Genomic DNA, 26,274 nt, shown 5'->3' with positions numbered 1-26,274 from the left:
CTGACTGTGATAGAAAACGATGTGATCAATGTCTTAAAGGTTACATTACAGTATAAAGTGTTATTATAAAGAGCCCAAAAACGAGCAATTTCATAAATACAAAAAGTGTAACAACACACAATGTCTCAAAGACAATAAACAGGATATAACATCTGATTAGTGCTAGTTATAGTACATCACACCAATTAAAAACAGACAACACAGTACAAATACTAATAAGGATACACCGCAATAACAACTGCAGGATATACATAGTGAATAAACATGAAAGTGTGAAGAGTATTATTTCTCCTTCCTTATTTCTGCCATTTTCTTTTACTCTTTTCGAAGGTGCTGTGAAGTCAAGGACGTCAGAGAAGATATGTGTCAGATATCCAGGGATGGGCCCCGATGCATTTTACTAAGGTATATACGTTCCATCAAATGGCACACCAAATTGCAAGATACATACTGTAAATTTAAGCTACAAGGATAATGAAAGAAAAACCAACAATTAGAAAAAAATGACTAAAAATCAAAAAACAAGACACAACACCAAATACAAAACATACATAATAAAACAGCCGGAGACATGAAACTATAAAAAGGAACTAAAACTAAGCTGTTCATTCAGGCCTGCTGGAGCAAGTGTATGTAAAATTGCAATCCAGCGACATTCGCGTTGGGCCAGTTTTTGTTTAGCATCACCACCTCTTATGCCAGTATGGATCCTCTCTATTCCCCATACTTTAAGATCACTGGGATTACACTTATGGTATTTCCGAAAATGTTTCGGAATTGGTTTCAGATTTTCAATATCCTCCACCTCTCTGGCTGCCTTAATATCACGTACGTGTTCGCGTACACGAACACGTAACTCTCTCGATGTGAGGCCGATGTAAATCAGGTTGCACGTACAAGTCGCATAATATACGACAAAGGTCGTGCTACAGGTTATATGGTCCTTGATTCTGAATTCACGTACACCATCAGATGAGGTAAATGTCAAGGATCTGACCATATTCCTACAGGCCAGGCAGTCACCACACGGAAAGAAACCATTTTTTTGTTTCCCAGCTTTGAATGGATCTTGAATTTTTGCCACATAGTGACTGTGTACTAAGATGTCCTTCACATTGTTACACCTACGGGCTGTCATGAGAGGTTGTGCCGATAAACAATTCTTGAGTACGGGATCAGTTGTTAAAATGGACCAGTGTTTAAACAACACCTTCCTCATCTCTTCCCACCTATGATTATAGGTAGATATAAACCTAGGCTGAATATCCCATGTAGTTCTCCCAATCTTGTCTTTTTCAACCAGAAGATCATTTCTACTTGTGTGTTTTGCTCTCACATATCCCCTCTTTATAGACCGTCTACTATATCCTCTTTGACGAAACCGCTCCCCAAGGTCCACGGCCTCCCTCTCAAAAGATGTATCAGAGGAGCAGATCCTTCGAGCCCGAAGGAACTGTCCTGTAGGGATGGCTCTTATCGTGGAGGGGGGATGAGATGAGGTGGAGTGAAGAAGAGCATTTACCGAGGTCTCCTTACGAAACAAATCAGTGTGGATTTCTCCATTTTCCTGAACCCTGAGTGTGATGTCTAGAAAGGAAATCTCATTTTGATGATATGTGAATGTGAGCTTGATGTTGGAGCCGTTGTCGTTCAATCCTGACATAAATTCCTGTAATTCTTGGGCAGGGCCATGCCATATAAACAAAACATCATCTATATATCTATACCACCCAAGAATTTGGTGGACATAGGGGACGGGTTGTGCGCCGCCCTGGAAGATTTCTCGTTCCCAATATCCCAAAAACAAATTAGCATAAGACGGCGCACAAGCCGCCCCCATGGCAGTGCCCTGCCGCTGAAGAAAAAAACGATCTTTAAATACAAAAAAATTATGAGTCAGGATGAATTCCAACAGCTCCAACACCAGCTCACGTAAGTCAGGATCAAGATTACTCGATTCCAAATAGAACCTTGAAGCCCTCAAACCATCAACATGACGGATACTTGTATATAGCTGTTCGATATCTGCAGTAACCAGAAGCATATCCTCCTCCACGATAAGGCCATCAACGCGTCGGAGGACGTCCGTAGTGTCCCTGACATGTGAGGGCAAAGTTTCCACCTGTGGTTTAAGATAGTACTCAATAAATTTACATGTGGCATCACATAGCCCTCCCATGCCAGAGACAATCGGACGCCCCGGCGGAAAAAGAAGGTCTTTGTGGACCTTGGGGAGAAGATAAAAGGTAGGTATCACAGGGTGCTCAGTAAGCAGACCACCCAAAGTTTTTTTATTAATGATACCCCTTTCAAAAGCTATTTGTAAAATGGTTTGAAGTTGTTTCTGAAAGGTGAGAAGTGGATTTTTGTCTAAGGGGGTGTATGTGTCCTTATTTCTCAATTGCCTAAAGGCTTCCTTCTCGTACCTCTCCACAGGCCAGATGACCACATTTCCCCCCTTGTCCGCTGGTTTTATAACCACGTCATCCCACATCCTAATTTCCTGCAACGCCTCCCTCTGTTTATGTGTGAGGTTATCTCTTTTTCTGTAGTTTGTTATTTTCCTAAGATCTTCCGTTACCAATTTGGTAAAAATCTCAACCTGTGGGCAGAGAGACAAGGGGGGAAACGTGGTACATCTGGCTGATATATGTGATGGAGAGGCACTTACCCCCATAAGAGATTCACGTTCCAGATCTTCAAGATCCCTCAAAGTTTCCAATTCAATAGGGTCAGTAATATCCAAACGTCCCGAGGAACGTAAATGGAGTCTTTTTAATACGATCTTCCGGGAAAAGAGATGCAAGTCCTTTAATGCTACAAAAAAGTCAAAGTTATTGCATGGGGAAAACGACAAACCTAGTCCCAAAACCTCCCTTTGTGGTTCAGAGAGAATATGAGTGGACAAGTTTATTACCTCTAACTGGTTAGTTTTTAATTTTTTATCCATGACTGGAGAGGTATTCATTTTGCGTTTGTTTCTCAAACGTCCATTTCTCCACTCATTTCTCTCTTGATCTCTTTTCATCCAAAACGGTCTCATATTGTCAGGTCTTTGTATTCTATCCTCAGCCGAGGATACCGAGGATATTGAGGTGGATCGGCTTCTAGGGATTGACTTATTGAACATGCGTCTACTGTGCCATTTATATACCTGGCCTTGTTGTCGATCAGTGACGTCCCGTTGGTACTTTTTCGTCTTATTTTGTACTACCTCGGTCCCCCATGTCCACCAAATTCTTGGGTGGTATAGATATATAGATGATGTTTTGTTTATATGGCATGGCCCTGCCCAAGAATTACAGGAATTTATGTCAGGATTGAACGACAACGGCTCCAACATCAAGCTCACATTCACATATCATCAAAATGAGATTTCCTTTCTAGACATCACACTCAGGGTTCAGGAAAATGGAGAAATCCACACTGATTTGTTTCGTAAGGAGACCTCGGTAAATGCTCTTCTTCACTCCACCTCATCTCATCCCCCCTCCACGATAAGAGCCATCCCTACAGGACAGTTCCTTCGGGCTCGAAGGATCTGCTCCTCTGATACATCTTTTGAGAGGGAGGCCGTGGACCTTGGGGAGCGGTTTCGTCAAAGAGGATATAGTAGACGGTCTATAAAGAGGGGATATGTGAGAGCAAAACACACAAGTAGAAATGATCTTCTGGTTGAAAAAGACAAGATTGGGAGAACTACATGGGATATTCAGCCTAGGTTTATATCTACCTATAATCATAGGTGGGAAGAGATGAGGAAGGTGTTGTTTAAACACTGGTCCGTTTTAACAACTGATCCCGTACTCAAGAATTGTTTATCGGCACGACCTCTCATGACAGCCCGTAGGTGTAACAATGTGAAGGACATCTTAGTACACAGTCACTATGTGGCAAAAATTCAAGATCCATTCAAAGCTGGGAAACAAAAAAATGGTTTCTTTCCGTGTGGTGACTGCCTGGCCTGTGGGAATATGGTCAGATCCTTGACATTTACCTCATCTGATGGTGTACGTGAATTCAGAATCAAGGACCATATAACCTGTAGCACGACCTTTGTCGTATATTATGCGACTTGTACGTGCAACCTGATTTACATCGGCCTCACATCGAGAGAGTTACGTGTTCGTGTACGCGAACACGTACGTGATATTAAGGCAGCCAGAGAGGTGGAGGATATTGAAAATCTGAAACCAATTCCGAAACATTTTCGGAAATACCATAAGTGTAATCCCAGTCATCTTAAAGTGTGGGGAATAGAGAGGATCCATACTGGCATAAGAGGTGGTGATGCTAAACAAAAACTGGCCCAACGCGAATGTCGCTGGATTGCAATTTTACATACACTTGCTCCAGCAGGCCTGAATGAACAGCTTAGTTTTAGTTCCTTTTTATAGTTTCATGTCTCCGGCTGTTTTATTATGTATGTTTTGTATTTGGTGTTGTGTCTTGTTTTTTGATTTTTAGTCATTTTTTTCTAATTGTTGGTTTTTCTTTCATTATCCTTGTAGCTTAAATTTACAGTATGTATCTTGCAATTTGGTGTGCCATTTGATGGAACGTATATACCTTAGTAAAATGCATCGGGGCCCATCCCTGGATATCTGACACATATCTTCTCTGACGTCCTTGACTTCACAGCACCTTCGAAAAGAGTAAAAGAAAATGGCAGAAATAAGGAAGGAGAAATAATACTCTTCACACTTTCATGTTTATTCACTATGTATATCCTGCAGTTGTTATTGCGGTGTATCCTTATTAGTATTTGTACTGTGTTGTCTGTTTTTAATTGGTGTGATGTACTATAACTAGCACTAATCAGATGTTATATCCTGTTTATTGTCTTTGAGACATTGTGTGTTGTTACACTTTTTGTATTTATGAAATTGCTCGTTTTTGGGCTCTTTATAATAACACTTTATACTGTAATGTAACCTTTAAGACATTGATCACATCGTTTTCTATCACAGTCAGGGGGCGTATAGGAGAGGACAGAGTTGTTTATGGGTTAAATGTCCCCGAGACATTTTTCGGCTCCATTCTGTTGTCATCAGGTTGCTCCGCCTATATAGAGTCATGTGATTTTTTGTTTCTGCAGCACAGCCCCTCCGTGCGCATGTCCACTGACGTCCTGATCTCGGGGCATTGTGGGCGGCGCCGGCTGATGACGCGGGCGGCTCAGTGACGTCATCGCGACGGAACTGGCCGCGGCGCCATCTTGGATGCCGCCCGGGGATGCAGTTCCCGTTCGGACGCGCGGTGACATGCGCCGCTTCAGGTGGCAGCTATTGGAGCTGATTGCGCACATTTAAATGGCACACATTAGACAAGTAGCAACACCGCCCCCTGACGAAGCCGACGCGAAACGCGCGTTGGGGCCACCACGTGGGTCATCCTGGTTACCAACTCTGGGTAAGGTTTAATGATTAATCTGTATGGTGTTTTCCTTTTTGGCTTCTCTTTGGCTGGTGGTGAATGACCGGACATAGTGGTCACGTAGCTTATGCGCAGGGCTACCTATATGTAAATAGAGCCGTGAAGCAAAGATTTATAGGGATACCAATTTTCTATTTGGACCTTGTTCCCAATTATTATATGGCACTATGCACTTTATTAATACTTTATTGGTACCAGGATCACCTACGTGGTGTTTAATTCCATCTATTGCTACCATTCACTTCCCTTTTTAGTCATATGTTATGTTTAATTAAATCATGTTTTTTGTATATTTCTGGCTATGGTTGCCAAGTATTGCTGAGAATAAAACTTGTTTTTGGACTATAACTCCATTGGTTCTTCGTTTATGTTTTGTTAGGTAATCTGACAGCAGGATGATGTAGGGACAGAGACTCTGATTCCAGCGATATATCACTTAGTTTACTGGGATAAAATATCTGTTTTATCTGCTGCAGATTTAGCAGAGCTCGGAATTCTGAGCTCTGTATAATCCCGCCCACACCACTGATTGGCAGCTTTATACAGTGTATACAGAAAGCTGCCAATCAGTGGTGGGGGTGTGGCTGGACCAGGTGACAGGAGACGCCTAGTCCTGTAGTGATAATCTCCTGCTGATAAAACATTGATCGTACTGAAATAGCAAAATACAGCTTAGTAAGTGACACATCGGTCTCAGCCCCTACTTTATGCTGCTCTCAGATTACATGGAAAAACCCTGAAATTTATATAATGAGATTTCATTGCCTTCAGTTACCATTAGAGTTCAGATATTATGAAAATTTATGATTTGGTTATATAAATCCATTCTCAGTCGATTTTCATCTTGAATTTTGCCAAAAGTTAGGTACTAGGTACAATGTATCCTAATGATAAAATACTACATTATCTCCAGAATAATAATGCTCTATTACAAACAGTATGAAGAAGAGGAGTATGTTGAGGAAGAAGAGGAGGAGGAAGAAGAAACTGTGCCAGAGCCACCAAAACCTGCACCTCCTCCTCCTCCCGTTGTAGCTCCACCGCCACTCCGAAGAAAGTCATCAGCAAACTATCGCTCCTATGCCACCGAACCGCAAGTCAAGGTACAGAAGGAGGAAAGATGTTTTTCTTCTGTTTCGATATGCATTTTATATTGTGTAAAATTTTGGGGAAACAAGTTGATAATAATTGTAATGAGCCCAGTACTAGAGCTAAAGCAGAATTATACAACCACTTACACTTATTTTCCAAAGGTAGTACACCAGCCTCATCAGGTCTAAAACCTATTTACTAATGATTGCAGTTTATATTGTGAAATTTGATCACAGTTTTAGGTAAAACAATAATATGTTTGTTTTTTTTAGCGAAAACCAAAGATTTCGGCATCTCGGAAACTGCAACTGAAGGTAATAATATAAATATATAATGTGAGTAAACGCCAGATTTTTGACCAGGACTTGTTTGAATGGTGTGACTTTTGTTATATAGCAATCCTTTATCTATTCTCCAGAGGTCAGTGAGAAAAAGTATCTCTTTCTCTCCAGAAGACCTGTCCTGTCCATGCTATTCAATGACGGCCCATTGATTTATATAGGAACTGTGCAATGCTTCATTTGTCCTGTGGGGGCACCGTAGAGTAATTCAATACTTGTTCCATAGATTACACTTACAGCGACAAGGTCATGAAAAATGCTAAATATTATCAGTTAGTTTGGATTGTTACAAAAAAAAATAAAAACAAGTATAAGACATTTAAAGAATAATTAAGCTATCTTTTTTTTTTTATATTTTCTCCAGCATGAAAAGTTATAAAACTTTGCAAATCTCTGTATTAGGTAAATTGTTTTTCATTCCTTTAAATAAAATTGACTATCAGTTGTTTCCAAACCTTTTCCAATTTGAATTCGTTTGAATTCAGCTGCACTAATATCAGAACTTACAAATTTGGAGTACGGCTGATGGCAGTGACAACGCCTGTCTCCTCCTCCACTGCCATCAGCTGTACTCCAGATTAATGTTTTGATATCAATGCCGCTGAAAGCTGGTAAATAGGCAATAATAATAATAATAATAATACAATAATTTTAAAGAAATGAAGACAAAATCCCCAATACAGTAATTTGCAAAGTTTCATAATTTTTTGCTTAAATTATTTAAAAAAAAGGAACTTTTAGTAACTCTTTAAATCGGAACTTATTCTATAGTCATCTCAATAGCATTTAATGTCATTAACTCATATGCATTGAATTGTATCTGGAGATTCTCAGACCTGGAGATAAGTGAGTACACCCTATCTGAAATTTAATCTTTCTGTAAATTTGCATGTATCCAGTCCCATGTGTCACAATTATTTGCTTTAGAGTCTGATGCTGCAGATTGCTAAGAATGAGATGGAACGTGAGGAAGAAGAGCGGGCCCAGGAGAAGGAGCGCTTCTTGTCCGAACATTGCGAGGCACTGCAGCTTTCTGGAGTATCTCGTTCTGACCTGCAGGTAAAGGAAAAAATTTACAGGGCAGGTGTTACATGTATATACAGTATATCACAAAAGTAATTACACCCCTCTCATTTTTTATAAGTATTTTATTATATCTTTTCTTGTGCCAACACTGAAGATCTGATGCTATGATACAGTGTACAGTAGTCAGCGTACAGCTTGTATAACAGTATAAATTTGGTGTCCTCTAAATTAACTCAACACATGGCCATTAATGTCCAACGAAAGTGAGTACACCCCTAAGTAAAAATGGTCAAATTGTTCCCAAAGTGTGAATATTTTGTGTGGCCACCATTATTTTCAAGCAGGGCCTTAACTCTCTTGGGCAAGGAGATCACTAGAGCTTCATAGGTTGCCACTAGAATCCGCTTCCCTCCTCCATGACGCTGTAACACCCCAGGAAGCCGGTTGCTACAGTGGTGTTGCCTTCCTCACAGGGAGGGTGATGCCATACTTGGAAGTGACAAGGATCCCTTTAACAGGAAATATGTACACACAACACTGTTCTGACTCCAGGCTAGAAGTGGGAGCTCTAGACCCAGTTTCAGGGGAGCTCCCCTATATATTTTGGTTGGAGGAGGAGTTAGTCTGTGAGAGAGGAGTGGAGTTAATAGGAGAGCTGGGGCCGTGCAGACACGAGGTTCTGCAGCTCCTGACAGGAGTCGGTCAGTCTGCAGGAGACTGTGAGGGGAGAAGAAGCAAAGGGCAGGAAAGATACTGGGAGGGAAGCTGCGAGTGGGCTCCCTCCAGAATCAGCGCAGGGACTGGACACCGGGAGTCCGAGGCTGTGTAGGACTGTTTGCCCCACAGCAGAAACCAGAGGGCAGGAGATTTCAAGTCGCCTGTCCACAACTACACCCGAAGGCACGGCAGCATATAGAGCCCAGAGTCACCGCAAATAGGGACACCTGTAAAAAAGGCTTGCGTTGCGTGCCATGTGGGTACTGTCCTACATATAGGACAGAGAGAGAGCACCTTGTGTCAAGCCTTAGGCAGCAAGGGACGCACACTTCTGCGCAGTAAGGAAGGCTTTCAACCCCACCTGGTTCAGGGGACTCCGAATCGCTTCCATGCTGGCCGGACCTCACCATCACCTGTTACCGATACCCTGGACTGTGCCTGCATACTACCTTTAAAAGGTAAAGAGACTGCAACTTTGTGTCTTCCAGTTCTTTCCGGCACTACACCGTCTGTCATCTTTACCCACTACACCGGGAGCCCGGGGGATCAAGCTTCACCTGTGGGAAGCCATACCATTCCTGCTGCAGTACAATCATCCCCCAGTGGACCCCTTTAAGCAGCGTTGGTCATCCCTGACCGAATACCACAGGTGGCATCACGAACATTCTTTATTCCAAACAACCCCTTTAAAGACCTTCCCTTTAACTTGGACGCCCAGGGCCACGGACCAAGTCACTGCCACCGTGACTACCCCTTTAATAACCACCGGACCCGGCCCAAGTACTCCACGATCGTAGAGGGCGCTCCAACGACATCACTGAGCTCTTGGATGTTGGAGACCTTGCGCTCCTCCAACTTCCGTTTAATGATGCCTCACAGATGCTCAATAGGGTTTACAGAAGGTCTGGAGACATGCTTGGCCAGTCAAGCAAAGCAACTTTACCCCAAGTTTCTTTAGCAAGGCATTGGTGGTCTTGGAGGTGTGTTTGGGGTTGTTATCATGTTGGAAAATTGACTTTCTGAAGGGATTGGATCATATTCTGCTTCAGTATGTCATAGTACATGTTTGCATTCATGGTTCCCTCAGGGAACTGTAGCTCCCCACAGCCAGAAGCACTCAAGCAACCTCAAACCATGACACTCCCACCACCATGCTTGACTGTAGGCAAGACACACTTGTCTTTGAACTCCCCACCAAGTTGCCGCCACACACACTTGACACCATCTGAACAAATAAGTTTGAGTCGCCTTCCAGCTCAATGGGGATACTCGGTACTGGGTCCGGTCGCACTCAAAGGGGATCTCACGGTGACTGCGACGCGGTCCGTGGCCCTGGGCGCCCAATTAAAGGGAACCTGTCACCCCGAAAATCGCGGTTGAGGTAAGCCCACCGGTATCAGGGGCTTATCTACAGCATTCTGTAATGCTGTAGATAAGCCCCCGATGTTACCTGAAAAAGGAGAAAAAGACGTTAGATTATACTTACCCAGGGACGGTCCCGCTGCTGGTCAGGTCGGATGGGCATCTCTGGTCCGCTGCGGCGCCTCCCATCTTCTTTCCATGACGTCCTCTTCTGATCTACAGCCACGGCTCCGGCGCAGGCGTACTTTGCTCTGCCCTGTTGAGGGCAGACAAAGTACTGCAGTGGGGAGGCGCAGGGCCTCTGACCTTTCCGGCGCCTGCGCACTGCAATACTATCCTCTGCCCTCAAGAGGGCAGAGCAAAGTACGCCTGCGCCGGAGCCGTGGCTGAAGATCAGAAGAGGACGTCACGGAAAGAAGATGGGAGGCGCCGCAGCGGACCAGAGATGCCCATCCGACCTGACCAGCAGCGGGATCGCCCCTGGGTAAGTATAATCTAATGTCTTTTTCTCCTTTTTCAGGTAACATCGGGGGCTTATCTACAGCATTACAGAATGCTGTAGATAAGCCCCTGATACCGGTGGGCTTACCTCAACCGCGATTTTCGGGGTGACAGGTTCCCTTTAAAGGAGAAGACTTTTAGGGTTTTAGTGAATAAAGCTTGTGTTCGTGATGTCACCTGTGGTATTTGGTCAGTGGGGACAGATGCTGCTTAAAGGGGTCCTCTGGGGTGATGTTATGGCAGCTAGATGGTATAACTTCCCACAGGTGAAGTAGGTCCCCACGGCTCCCGCTGTATAGGTGAAGATGGTGAGTGGTGCTGTAAAGAACGGAGGACACATATTTGCAGTCTCTTTACCTGGTTTACTGTAGACTTCAGGCAACCGCAGTCCAGCGCACCAGATCACAGGTACTGGCAGGGTCTGGCCGGCTTGGAAGTGAATCCAGAGTTCCCTTTACTAGGTGGAGATGACAGCCTTCCTCAAAGCGCGATGGTGTAGTCCCTTAATGCCTATGGCTTCTGATAAGGTCCTCACAGTTCCTCTCTGTCCTCCATAGAGTTGGAACACAAACCCGTATGACAGGTGACTCGAGCCTTTTTACAAGGTCTCTATCACAACCTGGGCTCTATACACAGCCTTAGTCTGCTGGCTACCGGTGTCTGCGCTCAGACAGGGAGGTAGCCCAGTCAAAGCTATCCGTCCCAGATGTCTCTCTCCTGTGCTTTCCTCTCCTTCACGATCCCTACAAACTCTCCTTCTTTCTCAATCTTTTTTCCCCAGGAGCTGCAGCAACTACAGCTGTACGGCCCCTTCAGTCCTTCCGACACTCAGTGTTCGACTGCTCACTTCTCTGTTCTCTGACAGACTCTCTGCTCACTTCCCCTCCAGCCAGAGTATATATCAAGGGCAGTTCCCCAGAAAACCGGGTTCAGAGCTCCCCCTTCTGGCCTGGAGTGCGAACATATTGCATGTTTGTGTTTACCTGATAGAAGAGAGCTTCCCTTGCTTCCAAGCATGACATCACTCTCCCCTTGAGAAAAACAATGCCACTGTGACAACCAGGACCCTGGGGCGCCACAAGTTTATCTTGGTCTCATCAGACCACAGGACGAGGTTCCAGTAATCCATGCCCTTAGTTTGCTTGTCTTCAGCAAACTGCTTTCAGGCTATCTTTTGCATTCTCTTTTGAAGAGGCTTCCTTCTGGGACGACAGCCATGCAGACCAATGTGATGCAGTGAGCAGGTATAGGCTGAGTTCTGATAGGCGGACCCCCCACCCCTGTATCCTCGGCAGTAATGTATGGTCTGAGCACTGACAGGCGGACCCCCCACCCCTGTATCCTCGGCAGTAATGTATGGTCTGAGCACTGACAGGCGGACCCCCCACCCCTGTATCCTCTGCAGCTATGTGTATGGTCTGAGCACTGACAGGCGGACCCCCCACCCCTGTATCCTCTGCAGTAATGTGTATGGTCTGAGTACTGACAGGCGGACCCCCCACCCCTGTATCCTCTGCAGTAATGTGTATGGTCTGAGTACTGACAGGCGGACCCCCCACCCCTGTATCCTCTGCAGTAATGTGTATGGTCTGAGTACTGACAGGCGGACCCCCCACCCCTGTATCCTCTGCAGTAATGTGTATGGTCTGAGCACTGACAGGCGGACCCCCCACCCCTGTATCCTCTGCAGTAATGTGTATGGTCTGAGCACTGACAGGCGGACCCCCACCCCTGTATCCTCTGCAGCAATGTGTATGGTCTGAGTACTGACAGGCGGACCCCCCACCCCTGTAACCTCTGCAGTAATGTGTATGGTCTGAGCACTGACAGGCGGACCCCCCACCCCTGTATCCTCTGCAGTAATGTGTATGGTCTGAGTACTGACAGGCGGACCCCCCACCCCTGTATCCTCTGCAGTAATGTATATGGTCTGAGCATTAACAGGCGGACCCCCCACCCCTGTATCCTCTGCAGTAATGTGTATGGTCTGAGTACTGACAGGCGGACCCCCACCCCTGTAACCTCTGCAGCAATGTGTATGGTCTGAGTACTGACAGGCGGACCCCCCACCCCTGTATCCTCTGCAGTAATGTGTATGGTCTGAGCACTGACAGACGGACCCCCCACCCCTGTATCCTCTGCAGTTATTGTGTATGGTCAGAGCACTGACAGGCGGACCCCCCACCACTGTATCCTCTACAGCAATGTGTATGGTCTGACCATTGACAGGCGGACCCCCCACCCCTGTATCCTCTGCAGCAATGTGTATGGTCTGAGTACTGACAGGCGGACCCCCCACCCCTGTATCCTCTGCAGTAATGTGTATGGTCTGAGCACTGACAGGCGGACCCCCCACCCCTGTATCCTCTGCAGTAATGTGTATGGTCTGAGCACTGACAGGCGGACCCCCCCCCCCCCCTACCCCTGTATCCTTTGCAGCAATGTGTATGGTCTGAGTACTGACAGGCGGACCCCCCACCCCTGTAACCTCTGCAGTAATGTGTATGGTCTGAGCACTGACAGGCGGACCCCCCACCCCTGTATCCTCTGCAGCAATGTGTATGGTCTGAGCACTGACAGGCGGACCCCCCCCCACCCCTGTATCCTCTGCAGTAATGTGTATGGTCTGAGCACTGACAGGCGGACCCCCCACCCCTGTATCCTCTGCAGCAATGTGTATGGTCTGAGTACTGACAGGCGGACCCCCCACACCTGTATCCTCTGCAGCAATGTGTATGGTCTGAGCACTGACAGGCGGACCCCCCACCCCTGTATCCTCTGCAGCAATGTGTATGGTCTGAGTACTGACAGGCGGACCCCCCATCCCTGTATCCTCTGCAGTAATGTGTATGGTCTGAGCACTGACAGGCGGACCCCCCACCCCTGTATCCTCTGCAGTAATGTGTATGGTCTGAGCACTGACAGGCGGACCCCCACCCCTGTATCCTCTGCAGTAATGTGTATGGTCTGAGTACTGACAGGCGGACCCCCACCCCTGTATCCTCTGCAGTAATGTGTATGGTCTGAGCACTGACAGGCGGACCCCCCACCCCTGTAACCTCTGCAATAATGTGTACGGTCTGAGCACTGACAGGCGGACCCCCCACCCCTGTATCCTCTGCAGCAATGTGTATGGTCTGAGTACTGACAGGCGGACCCCCCACCTCTGTATCCTCTGCAGTAATGTGTATGGTCTGAGTACTGACAGGCGGACCCCCCACCCCTGTAACCTCTGCAGCAATGTGTATGGTCTGAGCACTGACAGACGGACCCCCCACCCCTGTATCCTCTGCAGCAATGTGTATGGTCTGAGTACTGACAGGCGGACCCCCCACCCCTGTATCCTCTGCAGTAATGTGTATGGTCTGAGCACTGACAGGCGGACCCCCCACCCCTGTATCCTCTGCAGCAATGTGTATGGTCTGAGTACTGACAGGCGGACCCCCCACCCCTGTATCCTCTGCAGTAATGTGTATGGTCTGAGTACTGACAGGCGGACCCCCCACCCCAGTATCCTCTGCAGTAATGTGTATGGTCTGAGCACTGACAGACGGACCCCCCACCCCTGTATCCTCTGCAGTAATGTGTATGGTCTGAGCACTGACAGACGGACCCCCCACCCCTGTATCCTCTGCAGCAATGTGTATGGACTGAGCACTGACAGGCGGACCCCCCACCCCTGTAACCTCTGCAGCAATGTGTATGGTCAGAGCACTGACAGGCGGACCCCCCACCCCAGTATCCTCTGCAGTAATGTGTATGGTCTGAGCACTGACAGACGGACCCCCCACCCCTGTAACCTCTGCAGTAATGTGTATGGTCTGAGCACTGACAGACGGACCCCCCACCCCTGTAACCTCTGCAGTAATGTGTACGGTCTGAGCACTGACAGGCGGACCCCCCACCCCTGTAACCTCTGCAGTAATGTGTATAGTCTGAGCACTGACAGGCGGACCCCCCACCACTGTATCCTCTGCAGCAATGTGTATGGTCTGAGCACTGACAGGCGGACCCCCCACCCCTGTATCCTCTGCAGTAATGTGTATGGTCTGAGCACTGACAGGCGGACCCCCCACCCCTGTAACCTCTGCAGTAATGTGTATAGTCTGAGCACTGACAGGCGGACCCCCCACCCCTGTATCCTCTGCAGTAATGTGTATGGTCTGAGCACTGACAGGCGGACCCCCCACCCCTGTATCCTCTGCAGTAATGTGTATGGTCTGAGCACTGACAGGCGGACCCCCCACCCCTGTATCCTCTGCAGTAATGTGTATAGTCTGAGCACTGACAGGCGGACCCCCCACCCCTGTATCCTCGGCAGTAATGCTGGCAGCACTCATATATCTGTTGTGAAAAGACCACCTCTGCATATGACGCTGAGCATGTGCACTCAACTTCTTTGGTCGACCATGGCGAGGCCGGTTCTGAGTGGAACCTGTCTTGTTGCACCCCTGTATGGTCTTGGCCGCCGTGCCAGTGTGTTGGTGATCTTCTTATAGCCTCGGCCATCTTCATGTTGAGCAAGAATTCTTTTTTCACATCCTCAGAGAGTTCTTTGCCATGAGCAGCCACGCTGAACTTCCAGTGACCAGTATGAGAGTGTGAGAGCGATGACACCAAATTTACACCTGCTCCACATTCGCACCTGAGCCCTTGGAACATCAATGAGTCACAGGACACCGGGGAGGGAAAATGCCTAATTGGGCACAAGTTGACCATTTTCACTTAGGGTGTACTCACTTTTGTTGCCAGCGGTTTAGACATTAATGGCTGTGTGTTCAGTTATTTAGCGGGCACACCAAATTTACACTGTTATGTACTTTCAGGGCCTCCAGTGCATGCTGGGATACTCAAACAAGATGTCATCAGGGGCAGAGGCTGCAGTCAGTGCTACCTGCCTGAAACAAAACGTCATCAGTGACCCATGTTCTACTTAGTCTGCATTGGTTTACAATTCTGACGGATGCTCGGTAGTTTTCTGTCACTGTGTTTCAGGTCACTTGCGGGGGCTTTGTTGGTCTCTGATCATTCTTTACTTACAATGTGCACTGACAGTGCGCTCTATTGCCTACTCATCACCTGCGCCAACAAGAGAGCGCACTGTCACTGTGCACTGAGAAGAACAGTGTGGAGTGACAGTAATATACTGAGCATACATCGGAATTTATTGAATGAATAAATAAATATATTGTGTTTGGAGGATCGTGGGGGCACCATATTGTGAATGTGAAACTGTGGGAGCATCATACTGTGTGTGAGAGACTGTGGGGACAAAAACAAAGAAAAAAGACTCCACTATAAAATGCACACCACCCAACACAATATAACAAAATACAAATTTTATTGGCACAAAATTTAAAACACAATTAAAAGCACTATAGTGCTTGCAATCCTACATGGTACAAAATAGCTACAAAACATCCATATTACAGCCTGGGGCACAGATACAAACTTAATAATCTGTATACCATATATGATTTAGAAGTGCCCTGCCTAATGGCTCATGGGGAGTCCAAATACATGTAGACACTGATAGTCAGAACCATACAAGACTAAACAAAATGCCATAAGCAGATACAAACCAGCGTTTTGAAGCGAGCAGGCTGAGGGATGTCCGAGGATAAAACAAGCACTTGGCCCCACGCGTATCGCCTCCCAAATGAGGCTTCGTCAGGGGAAGTACAAAGCACTGCCAATAGCAAATTATATATACACTAGATGGCAGCCCGATTCTAAAGAATCGGGAGTCTAGAATCCATATATACTTTACTTATTCAAATGTAAGAATAATACAATTAATAAATAATAGTAAGAAAGAACAAAAATAATAGGCAGTATATGGAGAAAACACCAAACAAAAGTTCAAAATTGGTGTGAAAATGTCACTGAACCACTTCACAACTAAATATATATAGTTTTGGTAAATGGTATTATCATTTTTTTGACGAAATTCGGCAGGAGCTTGAAGAGCAACGTCACTGGGCCCGCCTCCACGCAGTAGAAACTTGCTGTGAGGTAAAAATTCAAAAATCACACCAAAATGGCGGGCGGAGTGTGTCACAGTACGGCACGTTTCTGATTGGTCGCTCGCAGCAGGCGGCAACCAATCAGACACTGGACACTGTTGACGTCACTTATCTCCGGACATTAGCTCCGGACATTAGCTCCGGACATTAGCTCCGGACATTAGCTCCGGACATTAGCTCCGCACATTATCTCCGGACATTAGCTCCGGACATTAGCTCCGGACATTATCTCCGCACATTAGCTCTGGACATTAGCTCCGGACATTATCTCCGCACATTAGCTCCGGACATTATCTCTGGACATTAGCTCCGGACATTAGCTCCGGACATTAGCTCCGGACATTATCTCCGGACATTATCTCCGGACATTAGCTCCGGACATTAGCTCCGGACATTAGCTCCGGACATTAGCTCCGGACATTAGCTCCGCACATTAGCTCCGGACATTAGCTCCGGACATTAGCTCCGGACATTAGCTCCGGACATTAGCTCCGCACATTAGCTCCGGACATTAGCTCCGGACATTAGCTCCGGACAAAGCCACGGAAGTTGGCACAAATTGCAGGAAGTAGTATTCTAGGCAATTATATAGTAGATATGCAATCAGTATTGAATAGCCTACCGGTGTGGAGCCACACATCATCAGGGAAACTGGACTGATGCACCAGCTCACACCAGACTTGGAGAGCGAGGCTATGACTCACCACTGTCCAGGATTCTCTGCGGCAGAATACTAAGCAGCCAATAGGCTGCAGGAGCAGACACTGTAATGTCATGATATCCATATAGGACGATAAGGGAAATACCCAAGGTGAAGATATTACTGCCATAAAGACATGAACCAGCCAACTTAATATAAATAGCATCCCAAAAAGGGAGGGAGGAAAGGAGGAAGGAGGGGGGGGGGAGAAGGGGAAGAAAAAAAAAAAAAAGGAGGGAGAGGGAGGGAAGAAGCATGCACATAGATGTACAAAAGATGACAAATGGATGGAATAGCAAAAACTCAATAGGTAGGAAAATAGGCCATATATGCATGCAGTGAGAAAGTATGCATAAAAAAGAGCAAACTAGTTTGCCCCTTCTATGCATAATATCCAGGGCTCAAACCCATAAGAGGCCATGTATCCAAGCCTGTGGAGATAGAAATACCGTCCAGTGTATACATTCACAACACACACAATTTCAAACCATCCAATACACACATATATGGTCCCCGGGGATCAAGCAGTCCCACCAATCATATCCATTCCCCACAAAAGCAATAGGAAGTAGAACAAACCATATAGGACAATCCTTTTATTATATAAAGTTTAATACATATTAAGTCATTTATTTGTTCTCCTATTAAAACCCCAACACAGATACCATATCAATATTACACATATAATACGCATAGAAAGAGAGTCCTTACAATAAATCCCAATTATAATATCAACATTACGCATATAATATGCAAAAAGGGGAGGGGGAGGGGGAAAAAAAACAAAAACAAAAAAAAAAAACCCTATTACTATAAGGATCCCCATGAGCCAAGGCCAAAAGGAGCACAATGTATCCCCTGAGCCAATATAGACATGCACTCCTTAGATTCCAATAACACCAATAAATAGCATCAGAATAGATGGATGAAAATAGGAACAACTTCAAATAACCAGTCATAAGGTCCATCCTGTGGGTAGCAAAAATCCCCTCCAAATCGCATGACCACCAGTAGGAATCCATATCCACGATATACTCTCATCCTCCAGCAGTCCTTGTAGGTAAAGAGATAGAATATAGAGATGGAATATAGAGCCACCCTGTTTTCTTCCCTCCAAATTTAGCTTCAAGGAAATCTGTATATAAGATGGTTCTTCCCTCCAAATTTAGCTTCAAGGAAATCTGTATATAAGATGGTCCATCCAAGAATAGTCGCTCCTTCAACCCAAGAACCCGGTGAATAGAAGCTCTTCGTTTAGACCTGCGGGGGCGATAGAACCCAAATTAAATATCCAGCGTGATTCAGCCTGAAGTAGCCTTTTCTTTGGAGAACCCCCTCTCTCAGAAATAGTAATCTTTTCCAGACCCACCACCCGTATGTTGGAAACACTACCCGAATGGTGTGCCAAAAAATGGGCCGCCACCGGAGTGAGAGTCCTCCCTTTACCAATATCACTACTGGCCAAATTAATGGTGGAGAAATGTTTCTGTATCCTGCGTCTCAGTTCTTGGGAGGTCTGGCCAACATAGACCAGTTGGCATGGACAAACTAAGGCATAGATGACATGTCTAGTCTTGCAATTTATATATCCCTTAAGACGAAACCGCTTACCATCAATAGGATTGTCAAAACCATCTCTACATGGGCCCATGTGGGGACAGATATTACAATCCCCACACGGGAATGAACCCCTAAGCCTAATCCCTCGATTGAGTCTGGTAGTCTGCCGCTTATAGTGGCTGTTAACCAACAGGTCTCTTAGATTGGGTGCCCTTCTAGCCACAAGAAGGGGCCGCTCTCCGACAATATTAGAAGGGTTTAGGTCCGTAGTTAATATGCCCCAATGTTTCCGCAATATATTACCTATTTGCGGCCAATGAGTGTTGTAGTTGGTTATAAATTTTGGGACATAATCTCGTACCTTATGCTTATTGTCCAGAAGAGACTCCTGTGTGTGGGCCTTAGCCCTTTGGAATGCTTGGGATATACATCTCTGAGGATAATTTCTATCCCTAAATCGGGAAGTGAGCGTCCGAGCTTCAGAACGGAAGTCCTCCTCACGTGCACAGTTTCTTCTTGATCTTAAAAATTGCCCAATCGGGACTCCATATTTCGTATGTTGGGGATGAAAACTTCTAAAGTCGAGGAGGCTATTGGTTGCTGTTGCCTTACGGTATAGCTTGGTTAGAACAGCGCCATTTTCCACCATAATTTCCAAATCCAGAAACGTGGCTGAGGAGGAAGATATTGTATAGGTAAGAAAAATGTTGTGAGAGTTGTTGTTCAACAGTTCCATAAATTCCCTGCATTCTGTTTCCGTCCCGGACCACACAAAGAACACATCATCAATAAAGCGCATCCAATGATGCACTTTATCCCTAAATGTGCATGATTCTTCCCTCCCTCTCCCTCTCCCTCTTTTTTTTTTTTTTTTTCTTCCCCTCCTCCCCCCCCCCCCCCCCCCCCTTCCTCCTTCTTCCCTCCCTCGCCTTTTTGGGATGCTATTTATATTAAGTTGGCTGGTTCATGTCTTTATGGCAGTAATATCTTCACCTTGGGTATTTCCCTTATCGTCCTATATGGATATCATGACATTACAGTGTCTGCTCCTGCAGCCTATCGGCTGCTTAGTATTCTGCCGCAGAGAATCCTGGACAGTGGTGAGTCATAGCCTCGCTCTCCAAGGCTGGTGTGAGCTGGTGCATCAGTCCAGTTTCCCTGATGATGTGTGGCTCCACACCGGTAGGCTATTCAATACTGATTGCATATGTATATATAATTTGCTATTGGCAGTGCTTTGTACTTCCCCTGACGAAGCCTCGTTTGGGAGGCGATACGCGTGGGGCCAAGTGCTTGTTTTATCCTCGGACATCCCTCAGCCTGCTCGCTTCAAAACGCTGGTTTGTTTCTGCTTATGGCATTTTGTTTAGTCTTGTATGGTTCTGACTATCAGTGTCTACATGTGTTTGGACTCCCCATGAGCCATTAGGCAGGGCACTTCTAAATCATATATGGTATACAGATTATTAAGTTTGTATCTGTGCCCCAGGCTGTAATATGGATGTTTTGTAGCTATTTTGTACCATGTAGGATTGCAAGCACTATAGTGCTTTTAATTGTGTTTTAAATTTTGTGCCAATAAAATTTGTATTTTGTTATATTGTGTTGGGTGGTGTGCATTTTATAGTGGAGTCTTTTTTCTTTGTTTTTGTATTTAGGTTTTTTCCACTACTTTGCACCCCCTATATATATATATATACCAGCTTTATGGCGGTGCACCAGTTGCTTTTTGTATAATAGAGACTGTGGGGACATCATACTATGTTTGGGGGACTGTGGGCACATCAGACTATGTTTGGGGGACATCATACTGTGTGTGGGGGCATCTTACTAAGTAGGAGAACTATAACTGTATGTGAGTGAACTTTTTAGGGTATCCTATTGTGTGTGTGTGGTGGGGGGCATCATACTGTGTTAGGGAATAGAGGCCATGACCTAGTACTACACATCCACTCCCTACTAATTTGAATAAATGTGCAAAACCCGGCCGTGGCCACTTTACAGTCAATGATAGACCATCAATGTTGAAGTCCCTGACAACCCCCACCACTAGATGGTGCTAACCTCACATGACTGTGTAAAGCTGGCCAGCTCCCTCTAGTGGTGGCAATAGGCAGCTACCAGTGTAACTGTAAGCAAGGAGAGCAGTGCAGTGCCGGACTCCATAGCTCATGTGCCATTATCCAAGCAAATGGTTCACATAAAAATCACATATTAATCTGAGAAGCATGGTGGTCATCTTTTTAATAAAAGTTTCTTATATTTGCAGGATCTGTGCAAAGAGCTCCATGCAAGGATCGATGTCGTGGATGAAGAAAGATACGACATGGAAGCTAAAGTCAACAAAAACATTATTGAGGTTAAAGTTTCATAAACTAAATGTATACTTTTTTTTTTTAGCTGCTTATATCGATTTCTGGTTATATGGACGACCGACTGCAGCGGTGATGCATTGGTCACCACTGTGGACAGTGATTGACTGCAGCGGTCACATTCCCATTCCTGCTTGTAGAGGAAGGTTGGGCATTTAGGGTGCTAAATAGTATTTACTAATGTGTTTTTAGGAACCACAAAATTCTCCAAGTTATTTCGAGTACGTTTTTTTTTTTTTTATTTAAGTGGTGAAAAAAAGTTTGGAGGAAAAATATTTTTTGCTCTTGTTGCCATTTTCTGAGACTTGTAGTGTTTCTATTTTTCAGTTGTCCCCCTCCCCCCCGACTGTCATGACGACCCATCTATCACTCCTGATGGGGGAGTTTGTAACTCGTATCATCTTTTCATGTCATTCAGTTGTCTCCCTTCCCTACTGATACTCTGTATTTCCCATAATGAACCACTAGGTGGCCCTCAGGTTCCGCCTATGAGGATGTCTTTGATAAACCTTACAGTTCAATGTAATACAAATGTGGCATCCTGGGATTTTCTGAAGGAAACATTCATATTCTCAACACGTCTAAGAAATGACAAACCCATGTAGTTGAGCGGACTTTCCCTTCAGCGATTTAGTTTTATTTATTGATCATTGTTGTATATTTTTATTCATTTATTGATTTTAATATTGTTTATATTACCATTTTTAATATTATCGTGATTATTGTTTTTATTATTTACTGTTATTATTGTTTTTATTATTATTGTTATAGTTTTTATTATTTGTATTATTGTAATTAGTATTATTATAATTATTATTTTTTCATTATGAGTTACTATTATTATTATAGCTTATTATTATTATTATTACTGTTATCATGGGTATTACTTGTATGATTATTGTTATTCTTATTATAGTAATACTAATTATTATTATTAGTAGTAGTAGTAGTATTGTTATTATTATTGCTGTATCTTATATTATTATTTTTATTATTATTATAGTAATACTAATTATTATTAGTAGTAGTAGTAGTATTGTTATTATTATTGTTGTAGCTTATATTATTATTTTTATTATTATTATAGTAATACTAATTATTATTATTAGTAGTATTCTTTTTATTATACTATTATACTTTTGTATTACTATTATTGGTATTATTTACTATTATAGTTTAGTATTATGTGTATTATATTATCATTATACTATTATTGTTATTATTAACCAGTTTGAACATTTTATTTGGTCAGACCATTTTCTTATGAAGCTTATTTTGAAGCTAGATGCCCCATTTCCATACGTCATCTTCAGATTTATGGCTATTATAGAGAGGTGTCCCCGCACTCTGGAGCCCCCATGATTAGCGGGGGTCCCGACCGGCCATGTATGTGTGGCCATCCTACAGCTGAGTACTGGGGAATGCTCCTTATGAGAGGACTGTATAGGTTTGGCCGTTACCGTCCTGAATCCTCAGTGTCCTCTTCGCCAGCTCGGGCACTCAGACACTGTCTATACTAGGTTTCCCTTTTCGGAAACAAGAACTGCCGCTCTTATCGCCCACACACGGCCCCACATGTCTTACTCCACATCCTGACAAAATTTACAAAACCATTTTTTTTAGGGACCACACACATTTAACCCCTTACCGACATCGGGTGTAAAAATACGCCGATGTCGGGGTCCCTCCCCTTGATGTGGGCTCCGGCGGTGACCCCACATCTTTCCAGGGACATGTTGAACAGCTGACATGTGCCCGCAATGTCCGCAGGAGGAATCACGATCCACCCACGGCTGTTAACCAGTTAAATGCCGTTGTCAAACTCAGACAGTGGCAATTAAATGGCGCTTCCAGCCATCGGGCTGGAAATACGCGCATCGGTGACCCCTGCCTCGTGATCATGGGTCACTGGTGTGTTGGCATGACAACCTGAGGTCTCCTGGAGACCTCTGTGGTTGTCAGTGCCGGATTGCAGTGAGCGCCACCCAGTGGTCGGGGCTCATAGCAAGTGAGTAATTCTGCTACATAGAGGCGATCTGATCATTTATTTATTATTTATTTATTAATTTATTTATTTATTTATAGAAAGACCGGTGCAAAATTTTTGCACATTGGTTGTCGGGGGCGCAGGCAATTTCAGGAAAATTAAGCTGGTCAAATGTAAATGTATTTAATGAGATGATGAACACAGAGAGGTATGTGTGTCACTGACATATATATATATATATATATATATATATATCATTGTCTAAGGGGTACTTCCGTCTGTCTGTCTGTCCTGTCACGGTTATTCGTTCGCTGATTGGTCTCGGCAGCTGCCTGTCATGGCTGCCGCGACCAATCAGCGACGGCCACAGTCCGATTAGTCCCTCCCCTACTCCCCTGCACTCACTGCCCGGTGCCCGCTCCGTAATCCCCTCCAGTCACCGCTCACACAGGGTTAATGGCAGCGGTAACGGCCCGTGGTGTAACGCACTCCGTTACCGCTGCTATTAACCCTGTGTTTCCCCAACTATTTACTATTGATACTGCCTATGCAGCATCAATGGTAAAAATATGTCATGTTAAAAATAATAAAAAAAATCAAACAACCTGCTATACTCACCCTCCGCCGCCTTTCTCGCTCCTCGCCACGCTCCCGGGACCACGCCATTGCAAGCGGCAGCTTCCGGTCCTATGGCTGGTGTACGACAAGGACCTGCCGTGATGTTACGGTCATGTGACCGCGACGTCATCATAGGTCCTGCTCACACCAGCCCTGGGACCGGAAGCTGCCGCTTGCAATGGTGCGGTCCTGGGAGCGTGGCGAGGAGCGAGAAAGGCGGCGGAGGGTGAGTATAGCAGGACTTCAACGGGCTATAGGTGAGTATATGTTTTTTTTTTTTTTAACTCTCTATACTACGTGGCTCTGTGCTGGGCAATATACTACGTGGCTCTGCTATATACTATGTGGCTGGGCAATATACTACGTGACTGGGCAATATACCGTACTACGTGGGCTGTGCTATATACTATGTGGCTGGGCAATATACTATGGGACTCTGCACTATATAATACGTGACTGGGCAATATACTACGTGACTGGGGAATATACTATGTGACTGGGCAATATACTACGTGACTGGGCAATATACTACGTGGCTGGGCAATACACTACGTGGCTGGGCAATATACTACGTGGCTGGGCAATACACTACGTGGCTGGGCAATATACTACGTGACTGGGCAATATACTATGTGGCTGGGCAATACACTACGTGGCTGGGCAATATACTACGTGGCTGGGCAATACACTACGTGGCTGGGCAATATACTACGTGACTGGGCAATATACTACGTGACTGGGCAATATACTACGTGACTGGGCAATATACTATGTGGCTGGGCAATATACTACGTGGCTGGGCAATATACTACGTGGCTGGGCAATATACTACGTGGCTGGGCAATATACTACGTGGCTGGGCAATATACTACGTCGCTGGGCAATATACTATGTGACTGGGCAATATACTACGTGGCTGGGCAATATACTACGTGGCTGGGCAATATACTACGTGGCTGGGCAATATACTACATGGCTGGGCAATATACTACATGGCTGGGCAATATACTACGTGACTGGGCAATATACTACGTGGCTGGGCAATATACTACGTGACTGGGCAATATACTACGTGACTGGGCAATACACTACGTGGCTGTGCAATATACTACGTGGCTGGGCAATATACTACGTGGCTGGGCAATATACTACGTGGCTGGGCAATATACTACGTGACTGGGCAATATACTACGTGGCTCTGCTATATACTATGTGGCTGGGCAATATACTACGTGACTGGGCAATATACCGTACTACGTGGGCTGTGCTATATACTATGTGGCTGGGCAATATACTATGGAACTCTGCACTATATAATACGTGGCTGGGCAATATACTACGTGACTGGGCAATATACTACGTGGCTGGGCAATATACTACGTGACTGGGCAATATACTACGTGGCTGGGCAATATACTACGTGGCTGGGCAATATACGTGACTGGGCAATATACTACATGGCTGGACAATATACTACGTGGACATGCATATTCTAGAATACCCGATGCGTTAGAATCAGGCCACCATCTAGTATATATATCTATATATATATATGTTTTCAGGAATGTTTGAGCCCATGGATCCATTATATGTCCATTTTGCAAGCCGGCGAGAGAATCTCGCCATACGGATGTCATACGGATGCTTACATGCGAAAAAATCGAATCCTCGCATTGCACACGTTCAGGGAACATTCTGCGATTCTCGTCCATGTAAAACAGACTGATTTTTTTATATGTTGTATGTGACTCCAGTCTAAAGGAGATTCCCCAACATTAAACATAATGGTATTTTACTTAGAATTGGTCGGATTGTCAGGACCTTGCAAAAGAACAGGGGCAGCAGCATTTTTTCCCCTTCACAGCAGCACTGCCATCTAGCTGCGGTGTAGGGGAGTACAACGCACCCCTATGTAAGTGAACGGAGCAGCTCCCTGTACAGCAGTGCCACTTTGACAGTAAAAATGATGGAGGAGAATTGACCCCATAACTGAGCGTATTTACACCATGGTATAATAATTGGGAATATCCCTTTAAAAAAAAAAGTAATATCTGCAGATTATTATCCCTTTTTTATGGGACTTTCATTTTTTGCAGTCTGATTCCTTGTACAGCATGGGGATACAGCAGCATCCCCATGCTATGCAAACTGTCAGCTCTGCACTGACAGACAAACTTGCTGATCATGATCTAGCAACTTTGCCAGCTCTGGTGACCAAGATGTGGTCATGACCACATCAGGTCACCATGGCAACAATCGGGACCCCGCAATGACGTTGCAGGGTCCCCAATCCAAGGGCAGAGGAGCTGTCTTCCTTTTGCCTGTTTCCGAAATGCTGCATCCAAGTTCGATTGCAGCATTTAGGGTGTTAAAGTGTGGGACAGCTCCTGGCACTGAGTGTCTGGTTGTCAGCTGTCAGAATTAGCGATCGAGCGCGCACAGCCTGTGTGGTTTCCAAAACACGTATCCATCCCAGGTTAATACGACCCAGGTCACAGGGACGTATGGCTACGTCTCAGGTGGCAAAGGGGGTTAA

At 45.2% G+C, this 26,274-nt stretch overlaps 1 protein-coding gene across 1 annotated transcript in view; it reads left to right on the top strand.

Moving 5' to 3' along the window:
• The first annotated feature begins 3,311 nt into the window (after window positions 1-3,311).
• Window positions 3,312-26,274, top strand: part of TNNI3 (troponin I3, cardiac type) — a 46,926-nt gene continuing 23,963 nt past the window's right edge. Inside the window, exons 1-5 of the mRNA XM_069742963.1 lie at window positions 3,312-3,745; window positions 6,350-6,539; window positions 6,801-6,842; window positions 7,797-7,928; window positions 21,031-21,120. Coding sequence (XP_069599064.1) covers window positions 3,312-3,745; window positions 6,350-6,539; window positions 6,801-6,842; window positions 7,797-7,928; window positions 21,031-21,120 — 888 coding nt within the window. The remainder of the gene's footprint in view (window positions 3,746-6,349; window positions 6,540-6,800; window positions 6,843-7,796; window positions 7,929-21,030; window positions 21,121-26,274) is intronic.

The sequence above is a fragment of the Ranitomeya imitator genome, chromosome 10, assembly GCF_032444005.1.
Source record: "Ranitomeya imitator isolate aRanImi1 chromosome 10, aRanImi1.pri, whole genome shotgun sequence".
Lineage (NCBI taxonomy): Eukaryota > Metazoa > Chordata > Amphibia > Anura > Dendrobatidae > Ranitomeya > Ranitomeya imitator.
Note: the sequence above shows the minus strand (reverse complement) of the source record. Positions and strands in the feature narration are given on the sequence as shown.